The sequence below is a fragment of the Zootoca vivipara genome, chromosome 3, assembly GCF_963506605.1.
Source record: "Zootoca vivipara chromosome 3, rZooViv1.1, whole genome shotgun sequence".
Classification (NCBI taxonomy): domain Eukaryota; kingdom Metazoa; phylum Chordata; class Lepidosauria; order Squamata; family Lacertidae; genus Zootoca; species Zootoca vivipara.
This window is the reverse complement of record NC_083278.1, coordinates 21,198,582-21,212,802: the sequence shown is the minus strand read 5'-3', so window position 1 is coordinate 21,212,802 and position 14,221 is coordinate 21,198,582. Positions and strand designations below refer to the sequence as shown.

The 14,221-nt window shown below is 42.2% G+C and overlaps 1 protein-coding gene across 1 annotated transcript in view; it reads right to left on the bottom strand.

Moving 5' to 3' along the window:
• The window catches only part of CSMD1 (CUB and Sushi multiple domains 1), a 915,553-nt gene that overhangs the window by 349,274 nt on the left and 552,058 nt on the right, over positions 1-14,221 (bottom strand). The window contains exon 6 of the mRNA XM_035109950.2: positions 2,657-2,769. Within this exon, the coding sequence (XP_034965841.2) occupies positions 2,657-2,769 (113 nt within the window). The remainder of the gene's footprint in view (positions 1-2,656; positions 2,770-14,221) is intronic.

Sequence of the window (14,221 nt, the reverse complement as noted above, 5' to 3'; positions counted from 1 at the left end):
ATGGATATAGCACTCCCAAGTGGGTGGGCTGAATTCAGCTAAGTAGTTAAAATGATTGGGAGCTGGAGCAATGAGTCCTGATAGTGTAATCAGGCTTTCTTCCATCTCCTGCCCCCGGCCCCCAATTGACTCTGTGCAGTTGGGAAAGCACCCAGAACAGTGCATGAGGGGAGGGGAAGAGAGAAGAGGTTGTTCCATCCAGCAGCACAAATGCTAGCATTGACCAAGGGAACTCCTTAGTGTTACTTTAAATCCCACTCATAATTTTTGTACACAAGACTTGGATGGAAAGTTGCATTGAAAAGTGCAACTTTTGATTGTTGCCTTTTTTCTGTTCTTGGATTATTTTGGAAAGTGTGAATTAGGTCAGTTTGCCTTTAAATATGAACGGGATCTTCTTTTTTTACCATTCCTACAAGTGGGTTACCCAAATCACTTGAATTAAGTCCAATTGGCCATGGTTATTTTGGATCAGCAACATACCACTCGTGTAAATGCAGGTTATATTATGAGGAAGACCGTATTTGTACTATTCTCTAGGATTTTGTGCCATGTTGCAATTGAGATTCATATGAGCACCACCTTAGGTGAATGGAAATGAATTTATCATTCTGTGTCATTCTTCCATTTTAAAATAGCCCCTCTGGAATAAATTACTTTTGTTAAATCAAAGTTTATCCTTTATTTTGTGTTTCAGTGGAGACAGATTTATTTAAGAATTTGGATTCTGTTTAAGTCACCATAATATTGAATAAATTAAAATGTATAGCATAAAGAGAAGCACCCAACTCCCCCGCAAAGTTTTTAAGTTACAAAATTTGAAAAGGTTCATCTATCAGAACGTGATATGGCATGATCATTCCTCCTGTAGTGTGAATGCTGCACAAAAGGTCATGCATCTTCTCCAATAGCCTTAATCTATGTGCTCAAGTTCATGCTATAGCAAATTGATGCACAATTGATGCACAAGCATCCAACTGCTCGCCCCTTGCAACAGAGGCTCATGTTTATTGCAATTATTCAATCCGAACGTAGCAGAGAAATTGGGTGCTCCCCACACTCTAGCAGAGCATCCTTTTCTGCTGGGAACTTGTACTGTAAGTCTAAATCTCAGCTGAGAATTGACAGTGTGTGTGTGTGTGTGCGCGCGCACACACACACACACACACACACGAATGAGTGAGACTTTTGTCAAGAAAGCCCTCACATGTACCATCAGTTTCCAACTGAGAATTCTAGGGCTGGTAGTCCTAAGTAGGAAAAGACAGCCTGCCAAGCCCTGGAGAACACCTACCTTGGAGAGCACCACTAGTTCAGTAGGTGGTATTCAACAGAGTGCTTTTGCTAAGAGAAGGACCTTTGGTTGGGCAATGGTACTCCCCATCCCTCACCCCTCCCTGTGTGCCCTATGAATCTGCCCAGTGTTTCCACCACCATTATTGTGTGGACAGGCGGAGTCCCCCCAACCCCAGGTGACCCCTGAGCTGAATAATGACTCAAGACAACGTGCTATGGGATTAAAATTGGCCACAACTTTATTAAGTTTCAGATGTAGGGAGACTTTGGCTCAGGCATCCTTCCTAGTCCCCAGCCGGGGATCTGGGAGACATCAGGGTTATCCAGAATGTGTGGGGATCGGGCTGGCTCTGGAGAACATATGTTCAAGCAGAGAGCCTGCCCCCCCCCCGTTTTGCCGCCGTTGGAGGGGAGAGCAATGACAACCTCTCGGCGTATGGCCAATGCCTCCCCTCAAGACCCCTTTAACAGGGAAACCCTGGTATCACCACCGCAAGGGTGTGTGTGGGTCACCACTTCACGCCCCCCCCCACTTTAGGAAGATAGACTAAAGGATTCTGCCCAAGGCCTGAAACCACCAAAGTTGTGATGTTTCGCTACGGGAAAGGCAAAACCTGCCAATGCAGGAAAATTACTTTCTGGCCCTTCAACAGCCGCTTCACGGGTAAGATTCACCTTCTGTTGTGTGGGCAGGATGGTCCCTCCCCTTACCTGGCCAATCCCCTGTCAATGCCTCCCCAGGCGGGATTGGGCGATTGGCTGAGGTAGGTGGAGACCTTTAGGTATCCAGCCTGGGGTGGATGAGGCCAACCCGAACTACCAGGGGTCACATTGGGATCCGGTGGGGCTACACGCGACCACACAATAGGCGCCCCCCAATTTGATGTGGGAAGCAGTCATTATAGCACTCAGCATTTGAAGTTGCTATTTAAACAATGTCAAATAATCCAAGGCAATTAAAGGCATAACAGGGAGGGAAATTTAAAATGGTTTTAAAGAAACCCACATAGTAGACATCTTAAATAATAATAATAAAACGTCTGGTCTAAAACAAAAGGGTTAACCGTGTTGGCAAGGCAGCAGTCCAGGAGGGACATATAACCGTATATGTCATGGTAACTAACTTCCAAAGAAATACAGCAGCAATCATTGGGCTATTAAACAGATTTCAACTGAGACCAATATTTTTGAGTGGCAATGACTGTGATTCCACGCTGGCTAGGACTTGGCTCTTGGCTGTTTATTCCCCAAATGTACAATGTCTAAATAAAACATTTTCACTGCCATGACTTCTTTTAGATTTTTTTTTGGGGGGGGCATGGAATAGATTTCTACTGACAGTTCCCTATGTAATTCTTACCTTGAAACTGGGCATTAAATCCTTTCCGCCTGTGATTACTGTCAGAAGTGAAATGGAGCCGTAACCAGTTTTTGCTGCTGATAACAGGAGAGGGAAGATTCATGCCTGTCAACCTAGGGAGGGAAAAAAAATATGGCATTGAAAAGTGAAGCAAAAACTCATTAGGCTCATTAGGTTACCATCAATGTTACCAACTGTATGCATGTGAAGATAATGCATATGTAATATTAATAAAGATATACAATTAAATGCAGTAGTCTGAACATATTTTTTTATGAAATGTTTTACACAGAAGCCACATATACATTTCATGCCATACAGAGGTAGATTTGATGTATGGCTTTCCAATAACTCTCGAAACAGGTTTTCATTCGAGACATGGCCTTACAATTTAAAAATTGGTTACATATAATTTTCAAACGTTTTTACTAGCAATCAGAATGATTACGCAAGTCATTCAACACCCTCACCCCCATCAATAAGCACATTGTGTTATGCAACAGTTATCTTTATGGGTCAAACATTCATATGGAGAATCAGGTCAAACTTGAAAATTAAGGGACACTGAGTGACTTCTTTTCCAAGAGGAATACACTCCTGCTCTTATTGTGGAGTGTCCAACACAATAGTCTTTGTACCTCAATTCCATATATCCCCCGAGTGTGTTATGTGTGTGCAGATAGTCCTTGCACCAGCACGCTCACTTCCTGAAGCATCATCTCCCTTCATTGTAATGAAGCACTAATCACACCTCAGTCGGTAGAGCATGAGACCCTTGATCTCAGGGTTGTGGGTTTCAGCCCCACGTTGGGCAAACGATTCCTGCATTTGCAGAGGGTTTGACTAGTTGACCCTTCTGGTGCCTTCCAACTCTACAATTTTATAATTCTATGATTCTAACAACTGCCCCTGGTACACACACAGTATAAAGATGATTGGTGAAGTGGGTATGTCCAATGATTGGGGGGGGGGAGGAGCTGAACCTATACAGCTGGAAAATAAAATTTAAATTAAAAACTTTGGGTTGGATCCAGAGCAGCTGTCTCCATATAATAAGCCGCCATCATCAAAAGAAGCTTCTGATAAAATGCATTATCCAACATACGATGTCACCATCAAATATTATATGGTCACAGCTGTGGTCTTTTGTAAAGGGTGAGATGGCTGAATCACATTCCACAATTACATAGAGAAATTAGGGGGGGGGAGTGTAAATTCTACAGCTTAGAAAATTGTTCTAAATAGGGTGGTTAAGCCCAGCCTGTTAATAAGAACATTGTTCCACCTGCTGGCACCAATTTGTCTGCTCACCTTGAGGGGCAAATAGCTCACATTCCCTGTACTTGATGTCACAGTTAAAGCAAATCATGGCAAGATCTCCAGAGCACCATCTACCCACATCTTGTGGGATCAGTTTTGAGTTGTGAACCTGAGAATGTGGACAAGACGCTTGCAGTGATCTGGCTGACTCTTGCCCATCTTGGCTTGTGTGATCTAGTCAAGGAGGGTTTGACTAGAGTGGTTCCAGGAAATGGCTAACAATTCTTTGCAAGAGGGGTGGAACTGACCAATTCAGTGGAAGCAGCAGCCTCCTGAAGAGGCTATCTCTGGACCCAAAGGTATTAGATAACTACCACTCAGTTGTGGTTTTCTGTAGGGTAGCTGGGCAGCTGCAGGTGCACCAAGATGAAGCTTAACATCTAAATCCTTTTCAATCAAGTTTCTGGCTGTTTCTGCCCAGAAATTGCCTTTGTCCTCCTGAATGTTGGCCCCGTCCTGAATGTCGTAGCCCCGTCCTGTCCTAGTCCCTTTGAGAGCAGAATCCACATACAAAGTCAAGACAGTCCAGAGGTCAGGAGGTCCAGATGGTCACAGAGCTAAGGATCCAGATGGAGAGCAGGAAGCAGCAATGCAGGGCCAGGAATTACAGGTGTTTTTTTCTTCTTCTAGCATCTGACTGCTGCTTAAGAAAGACTAAGCCAGCTGCTACTCATCAGTGCCTTCTCCTTTGTGAAGGCTGATCCATTTCAGGTGGAGTCACTCTGCCTTCACCCCCTTCAGGCTGCTTTTCATCAGGCAAAGCTGACTCCTGCCACCTTGATGGTCGTCTATAATCTCTTGGTGGCTTTTGATATTGTGGACAATGGTATACCCTTCTGGAGAGACTGTCAGTTGTGACATATGTGACAATGTCTCTAGATTTGCTACCATTGTTTGGCACAGTGGCAATTGTGTTGTGGGGTTCAACAGGGTTCCGTCTTGCCTCCTGTCCAATTTAATACCTTTAGGATGGGGGGGAGGTCATCTGGGGATTAGGAGCAGTCCCATCAGTATGCTGATGACACCCATATCTATCTCTCCATTCCATCTGAACCAGGGGAGAGAGATGTGCTGGGGCCAATGTCGAGGTGTTTGGGGGTTCAGGTGTATTAAGTGAGTTGGCAAACCTGTAGCAAATTGTCTCTGACTACAGAAAACCGGAAATAAAATATGAAACCACCACCAAAGCTAAAAGGTATGAAAGGTAACCCCCCCCCCAACACACACAAGCTTAAGACAGCTTTTCATTGCTTCCTTCAAGAGCAGACTGCCCTCCCTTTTCTGTCTTCCTATCTGACCAAGAAGACTACTCATCAGGGGTTGGGGAAAATTAGCCAACCAGCCCACCCACCACCTCACACCAGTTTCTATCCTCCTTTAAGAGATAGCCTCTGCCTTCTTTAGCTCCCTGTAACCCATATAAGCCATCAGGAAGAGCCTGGGGGTTTGCAGCCCCTTATCAGCTGCAGTGGATTAACGGTCAGGTTACTTACTCATAAGCAAGCAGCCAACCTAGCATCTTTTTGTCACACTTGTCCCTACTGAGCCTTGCTTTTGACTACAAGCTAATGCTAAAAGTGTGCCTTGGCTTACTTCCTTTCAATTAAAAGCATGTCCTTGAGGGAATAAATAAGATTAACACATCTCCCTCTTTGTCAATATGGCTCGGTCCATCAAACATTCACCCTGCAAGCCAAAACACTGATCTGACTTGACTCTCTGCTGGGGAAGCTAATTCACCTCTCTGTGTCTCTGTTTTTCTTCATCTCCTGCTGGTATAAAATGTACAAATTTCCTTCCTCCCTCCTCCTTTTTTAACCTAGGGTACTTTTTGCTTACTATGTACTTGGCACTGTGGTTAACATAATGAAATCATGACCTCCTTTGGGACTTGTAGGCATACTGAAACCAATTCACAAATACATAAACCCAGACACGATTAAATAATGTAATAAATCATCTACATGGACTGTTTGCATGAAAAGCCTAAGATAAAACAGGATTTTCAAAGGAAAACGTTTAACAGTGCTGTGCCTGGAAGATGGAACCCTATTGTCATAATGCCCTCCATATTGTGTCCACATTAGCCACAATAACTGCATCTATTATGTCTCCACCCCACCCCCATTTCTTACACATTACGCTTTGTTATTCTGTATATTACAAAATTATGTTTAGTGGGCCCAAAGGCATTTCTGGCCACACATAACAATATGTTCAAACTTTCAGAACTTTCTATATGTGCCCTGATCCCTTTTATGGCTGCTTTCCCAGGACCAGGGAATTACTCTGCAGATGTTTTCCTCTACTTTCTTTTAATGATATGCCCAATACTAAATCTATCTGTAAAGGGCAGACAGAAATAACACAGGTCAGAGGGAAATGCATAGAAATAATGCAGGAGAGTGTATATTTCATAGACTCATGGGATTTATTTATGCAATTTATATTCCACCTGCGAAAGGACTAGACAAGGTGAAAAATACAAAAAAAACAAAACAAAATTACTACACTGTACAGCATAAACCCAAGACCTTACTTCTCACAAGTCTATGTAACACATATTACATTAACATAAACTAGGCTAAATTAACTAAAGGAAAGGAAAGAAGCACAAGAAAGTAAGTTAGTCAGTTAGTTAGATTTACATCCTTCTCTTCCTTCCAAAGCAGCCCAGGGCAGCAGCAGGTTCCCTCTAAATCTCAGGAAGAACCACCAGCTTTGTGGAAGAAAAGGTTCAGGTGATGAGGGGCTGCTGCTGGCCTGGGAGTTTCACTACTCCACTTCCCAGCAATCTGCCTTATACTGAGTCAGACCATTGATCCACCTAGCTCAGTATTGTCTACACTGACTGGCATGAGCTCACCAGGCTTTGGGACATGGGACATTCCCATCCCTATCTGGAGATGCTGGGGATTTAAACTTAGACCTTCTGCACGCAAAGCCTCTGAGCTACGTCCTCCCTGAAAAAGACAGACACTGGCAGCCAGGACATCTCTTATCCCTGCAGAAGCAAGCAACAAGCGCCCTTAAACTCCTATGTTTAGTCTCATCCTTTTCCTACTTCCACTCCCTTGCTTACTCCCATCTGGGGTGATACTCCCAGCTGCTCCTCTATGTACTAGACTGGAACAGTGTCACTCTCCAGAGAGGCTCAGCTGGTGCTCTCTCTCTTTTCTTTGTGGCATCAAGTGCAGACCTTTGAGGTCTATCTGTTTGAAATGAATTTTTAATACTGTTGTTTCCACCACCCCTGCTCTGCTGTGTTAATGTTATCTGATTTTACTCTGGCTTCATTTCTGATGTAAGTTGCTCTGAAAGCCCTTGACTGAGGAGCAAGCACATACAAATACATATATACATTTAAAAAAAGATGTGGGCCACTCTGAAGAAACAAGCAGCTTGGTGCATGTGCCAACTGGGTTTCGTTCATGCATTTCCTGTATAATTGTGTCTCACTAGAACACATGTTGGATATTAAGAATTTACAGGAGTTTTAGAAACAGTGCAGAAGATAGAATGGTCATTAACTGTTGTTCCAGGACTGTTGGTAGCATTCTCTCCATGAGTCAGCAATAAATATCCCCATTTTCAAGTTACAGTACTGAGGAAATATATGATCTGTCTGTTCATAGATTGGAGGGGTTTAATACTTCTCCATTTTTTAAATTTATTTTTTTACTCCCTTCACATATAAAACTGGTACACCAGGAAGAACTTTCACCTGGGATGATTTCTCCAATAGGCTTGGTCTGTAGCTGGAAATTTAGATTCATTTTAAATACCAGTAAGGGAGTACTGGCTCTTATCCTCCCCTCCCCCCCCACCTCATAGTTTGAATTGACAGTCCATTTACAGTGGTTTAGCAATATTGATGGCTTGAGAAGGCTGTGCTGAAATTCACAGACACGTTTGATATTAACTGTTCTATGGGTTTTGTATCTAGGGGGCAGGGAGAACTGCTAGAGAGGAACACTGGGGCAGATGAGTTGCATGTCAAATATTTTGAGATGGGTTGTGGTGAGTTCTTGCAATTTTATTTTATTTTCTGATGTCCTGGCAAAGTGGTGGTAGGGTTTTAAAAACTTCTGCAGGGCCGTCTTAAGCATGTCAGGCCCCCACCCCGCCCCGTTTCTTGCCGCAGCTGGTGGGCCGGCGCAGCGTGGCTGCCGTGCGGCGCCCCCCTGGCGCCCCGCACCACCCAGGCTTCCCCTAGAGCCGGCCCTGAACTTCTGCCCCTATCACCTCCTAACATGCCGGACTTTCTCTGTTGGACTGGAATATGTGACAACTGCCTCTAGTCATTGCCATGACTTCTAAAAGCAGCAGACCACATTTATGCACAAACCCTATGCTAAGATTGAAAACCAGAGGTTTCTTCTGAAGTTAGTAATTAGTATATTTCCATCAGCCAGTGAAGGACTTAAGTAACAAATTAAACTTCAACCTGCAAATAGATACATGTATATGAGTTATTCAAACATGTATACATTAGACAGAAACTTCAAGGAGTAAAATTGTGTTCCTTATTAAATCTATGTCATTGCCTCTTTCAGAGGAAGTGAAGAGTCTGTCTTTGAAGCTCTCATTAGACTGTCAAAGGGATATATCTGTAGTTATCTTATAAAAATCTGCCAACTTAGCCAGATTTGCCACTCAAACAACTGATTTATTAAAATACCTTATAATTTGCCAACTTATTTAACTGGAATTTAACATAAAAACATGTATACCATTTGACAAAAATGAAAAAGCACTCCCTTTCCCCTTACTTACATGGACATGATTGGAAATTGTGATGCTTTTATTGAACATATAAACAAAGGAATTATATATCTGTATGGCATCAAATAGAATTTAAGTGAGCTAATAGCATTCTGGGGCCCCATTATCACATGCCTGATAGGTGTTTGTGCCTGCATAGTTCTGGCTATATCTGATGGAGTTCTGTAAACATATGGGTCAATTTTTCTTTTGGGTATTGCTGTTAATGGGAGTGTCATATATCAGTGTTAAGAGTAAATATTTTGTATGGAAAGGGTCCTGTGTTAACACCATCAGTGGCGGAGGAAGGGGGGCGCAGGGGGTATGTGCCGCTCTTGGTGTCATCACTGAGGGGGTGTGTGACAAAATGACAAAAATACGAGTTTAAATAAAAATTTGGGCTCACAAAACTTTTTTGTTCAGTCAACAAACGTAAAGAAACTTGGCTGGCACTGGGCGCCACACTGCGAGGGCCGGCACTTACTGTGGGGTCTGCAGCATGCCCGAGCCACACGTCTCTCCTGGGAGTGACGTGGTGGCTTGGGCAACTGCAGGTTCTGCGTGCCTGAAACAGCAGCGTGGGAATTGTGTCTGCCCTCTGCCTCTCCCTCAGCCACTCTACAGCTGAGGAAGAGGCAACAGAAAGGTTCCATGCAATACGCCCTGCCCCCATGGGTGGCTCGCCCCTCCCCCGGCTTCAGGATGTGCGAGCCATACCCAGTACCCAAGCGGCTAGCTGCGCCGCTGAACACCATGGCATCTCCAGGTTGGAGCCCTCTATCTGAACCCCTGGAAAGCCACTGCAAACCAGTGTGCATAATGCTGAGCTAAATAAACCAAAGGCCTGCTACAGCATGAGGCAGTGTCCTATGGAAGAATCTAGGTTGCAAGTGTGGACTAGGCCCCGAGTTTTAAGGCAGGACAGATTTAGCTAATTTGTCAAATTTCCCTTTCACTAAAATAAAAATTATCATTACAGGTAGGTAGCCGTGTTGGTCTGAGTCGAAACAAAATAAAATAAAAATTCCTTCAGTAGCACCTTAAAGACCAACTAAGTTTTTATTTTGGTATGAGCTTTCGTGTGCATGCACACTTCATCAGATACACTGAAACAGAAGCCACCAGACCCTTATGTATATTCAGAGGGTGGGGGTGATGGGAATGGGTGATGGGCTGATAGGAGTGGTAAACCTGTTGATGACTGTTAACAACTGTTAATGCCTGCAATTGGTCTTGTGGGGGGAAAGCAAGGGCTGAGGTGCTAAGGAAAGCTTGATCATGTATAATGAGATAAGAATCCAATGTCTTTGTTCATTCCAGGTGGCTCCATGGTTTTAAGCTTGCTAATGAGTTGCAATTCAGCAACTTCTCTTTCCAGTCTGTTTCTGAAATTTTTCTGTAGTAAAACAGCTGCTTTGAGATCTTGTATAGAATGTCCTGGGAGATTGAAGTGTTCTCCTACTGGTTTCTCTGTCTTGTGGTTCCTGATGTCAGATTTGTGTCCATTTATCCTATTACTGCAACACTTCCTCACCCCTTTTGCTTAATATATTACTGAAAAATTCCACATTACTAAGCAGGCATGAAGCCACTCAATATATTGAAGTCATGATGGTCAAGGCTAATATGCTGGCAACTGTCATTATCACCCAATAAGACTGAGCAGGAATGTATTCGAAGCTGAGAAGTGGACAGGACAACATCTTATATAACAATTAGTGGAAGAAGGATTTTTGTTTTTATATGAAGAATGAATGGTACTCAAATATCTAAAAGTCTGGATGTGAAGGTTACTGTTAAAAAGAAGAGCAAAAGCAAGAGTAAGGATGGGGGGGGGGTTGTTTGGTTTGCTTTTTTGCACTAGACCGACCCAAGCTGACACTCAAGATTTACTGTGGATCGGAACACAACTCCCAGCTGGATTACACACTTCTCTAAATTTTGCAATGCATAAAGGTAGCACAAAAATATGTATTTTACATTAAATATTCACATAGCATGCATTGTATTATGGATGAAAGCATTGAAGACTGTGTATTTTATATTTTTAAATGTGTATTTTACATGTGCATACAAAAATACGTACTATATTTTTCAGTGTATAACACCCCCCATGTATAAAACGAACCCTATTTTTGGGGACTACAAATCAAGGAATTGGGGGGAGACTACCCAGAGTTGTGAAACTTTTTTGGGAGGATTGCCCAGAGTTGTTGAGCATTTTGGGGGGTGATTGTCCAGAGTTGTTGAGCTTTTAACCAAGTCACCAATCATCTGCCTGCTCACCAAAAGCAGCCACAAATCGTGCACCCATTTGCCCCAGCAGCAGCCAATCGCCAGCAGCCCTTGCCTCAGACACCAATCACCCGCCCAATCACCACAAAAAATCTTCTGCTTGTGGCTGACACCAATCGCCCGTCCCCCCTCTGCACTATCTGTGTATAAGACAACCACCGATTTTTTAACATTATTTCTTAATTTAAAAACCCTTGTCATACACAGAAAAATATGGTAATTTAAATGTGGACTTTCTACGAAAAATTCAAAATAATCTGCACAAAACAGGACAAAATGGAACCATGTTGAAGTGTTCACAAGACTGAAGCAGGATGGAATTAGTTGGTCATCCTATCACTAAACAAGACTTCTGTTGCTGGCTTTTGAACTGAATGCCACAGTCCAGTTTTCATTTGATCTGGATGGGACCATAAAGTGTCTTCCATTGGGGACTCAGCCTGATCATTAAAATTTTATTTTCTGAATCAGAGAAACATAAGGTCTCTGTATTCATGGTACATGTACAGTAATACCTCCGTGAACATCCGTCTTGTCTAGCGTCCATTCCGGCGAACATCCACAGCAAACTCAGAAGTACCGGAATGGGTTACCTCCAGGTTTGCCACTCCCGCATGCACAAAAGCACTAAATCACGCTTTGCGCAAGCCGCTCTGTGTGCAGACATGGCGCTTTGCCCTGCATTCTTTTCGGCTAGCGGCTGGGGGTCCGGAACGGATCCCAGCCACAAAACAAGGTAAGACTGTATCTCTCAGACAACCCAAAAGAAGTTATGTACAAGAAAGCCTAACTCTTAACTGATTCTGGTATAGTAGCATGCTAAATATTCGCGAAATCAAACAATACTTGAAGAATAGAGTTAATATCCAAGTTACACAATATAAAGGACAATACTTGCAATATCCAAGTTAAAACTGCTTCCTCAAAAGTTAATTACTACTCTGCAGCTGACATTACATGCCTAGAGTAGGACATTACATGTCTAGAGCTTTGTTGATGTATGGCTTCCATTGGTCAATTCGGGTGGAACTTTAAGCCTGAGGACATAACAGATCAATTAAACGTTTATTGTTTAGAGGAATTATATCTATCTCCAGGCTCTTAAGCTGCATGTGGCTTGTCTTGGCTCTACTTGGAGTTCTTCCTTTGGGGAAGGATGTGTGTGTCAATTCTTACAAATCAAAGTGGGGGGGGGAGTGCCCCCAGTCAGGGAGGAAAATCGGTGAAGAGCACAGACAGTTAAATCTTCATTTGTTCTATTAGAAAGCAAGTGTAAGTGAGGGGAAATATATTCAAGCCACCACTACCCCACAAGAAACTTTTCTACTCAAAGATCTTGATGATGATAACAAAAATGTTTTAACAAAGCAAAATATATTGAGGGCATTGTTGTTGATGTTGTTGTTGTTGTTAGCCCCAACAGAGCTAATTACATTCAGTAACTCGTATCCTAGCTGACACGCATCTCAGCTGGTAGTGTTCCACCTGCTGTACATCAACAGAATCCCTGTTCTCACTCAGTGACCCACCCTCACTCTGTGTATTCAGTCAGGTGATGACTGGACAGGGCACCTGGATAGCAACTGGACAGAAGATGACATCACAAATCTCACCTTAGTGTTTATCACAGCTCACCTGCTATTGCACCAGAAAACCTTGTTGGACAGAGCTGGGACACATTAACATTATCTATCTCATTCAATACGACTCATCGCATTTCCATCATACAGATCACCAAATATTGGAATAGCAGGATGGCTAGCAACTTCATGTTTAGAAGCACTAGCTCCTTGACAGTCAGAGGGCTGTTCACAGGATACCCAGGGTATTTCTGGCTGAGAGCAGAAAAGGGAAAGAGCCAACTATTATATCCCATCTTGCATTATCTTTTCTTTTCTTTCTTTTTTGTCACATTGCTATGCAGCCCTTTGCACACACGTATATTCTTTACAAGCACAAGATTACAGACATACATCATTATGCCAGCTTAATCTCCTGTACACCAATAATATGCCCCAGTATGTTCATTGTGATAAAATTTCCTGTGCTTGGATCTACTATCCTACTTTATTCTGAATATTTCTTAGTCACTCTTCATCAAAGATTCAAGGGTATTAAACAAAAGCATGAATCAAACTAATTCACAAAACATATAACTGGACCAAAATTTCAAAAACCATCTAACATCTAGGTACCTGGGAAAATGCTACCCAAAAGCTTGTAATGTCAAAGTCAGATATATGTTCTTGGGGAGAGCATTTCAAATTAAGGGTACCACTATAAAAAGCCTCTTCTGCAAACACATTACATGCTTCTACTAATGAAGGTACTAGGAGCATCTTCTGTATTTCCTATTAGTTATTTCATTCATGAATGCAAATCTATATTCTTATATATGAAACAATATGAAACAAGATTGGAGTAAAATCTTGCAGCAAAACCATACACAATTAGCTGTTGCCATTAGGTTGTAAGCACCACCCTTAATAAATTGTGATGGTTATGTCATACTTTTTAGATATTTGTTCTATTTTTGAGATTGCCTTTAGTGCCATTAAAAAGCTTTTCCTCCTGATGAGTCTGCAAAGATCAACCATTTTTAGCAAGGTATCAAATAATGAATACAAAGCTGGAGCAAAAGATTTCAGTACTTGCAATATACAATGCAGTAGTATATTAACTGCAATGTAATTCACCTATAAGAAAACAAGGTTAGTCAATCATTGGCTTGGGAAGTTTACTTTTTTATTCAAGTTTCTGATATAAAAAAAAAGCCTAAGAAGCATGTTAAATTAGTGACACAACTCATAAATTACATAGCATTATGGGGACTTGAAAATATAAAAGTTTTAGTAACCATGTGGAGAATAAATGTCAGTTCAAAAATAGGTGCACTGCTGTCACAGTGCTTATATTTAAAATTCTCATTTGCCAGCAGAATATGCAGTGGTATTTGACATAACCTTATATGTTCCATTCAGTACATTATTGATGTCTGGTATAATCCACCAAAGTTTGACTCAACATATTTCAACTGAGCTTCTACAGACACAAAACTGTAGTGACTTACTTGCAGTTCACCAGTGTTGTAGCATTCTATATTCTCTACAAGTACTGAAGGGGAAAACATTATACACACTATAAAATGACATCAACCACCAATATCTTATTTAGGTAACCCTAGTA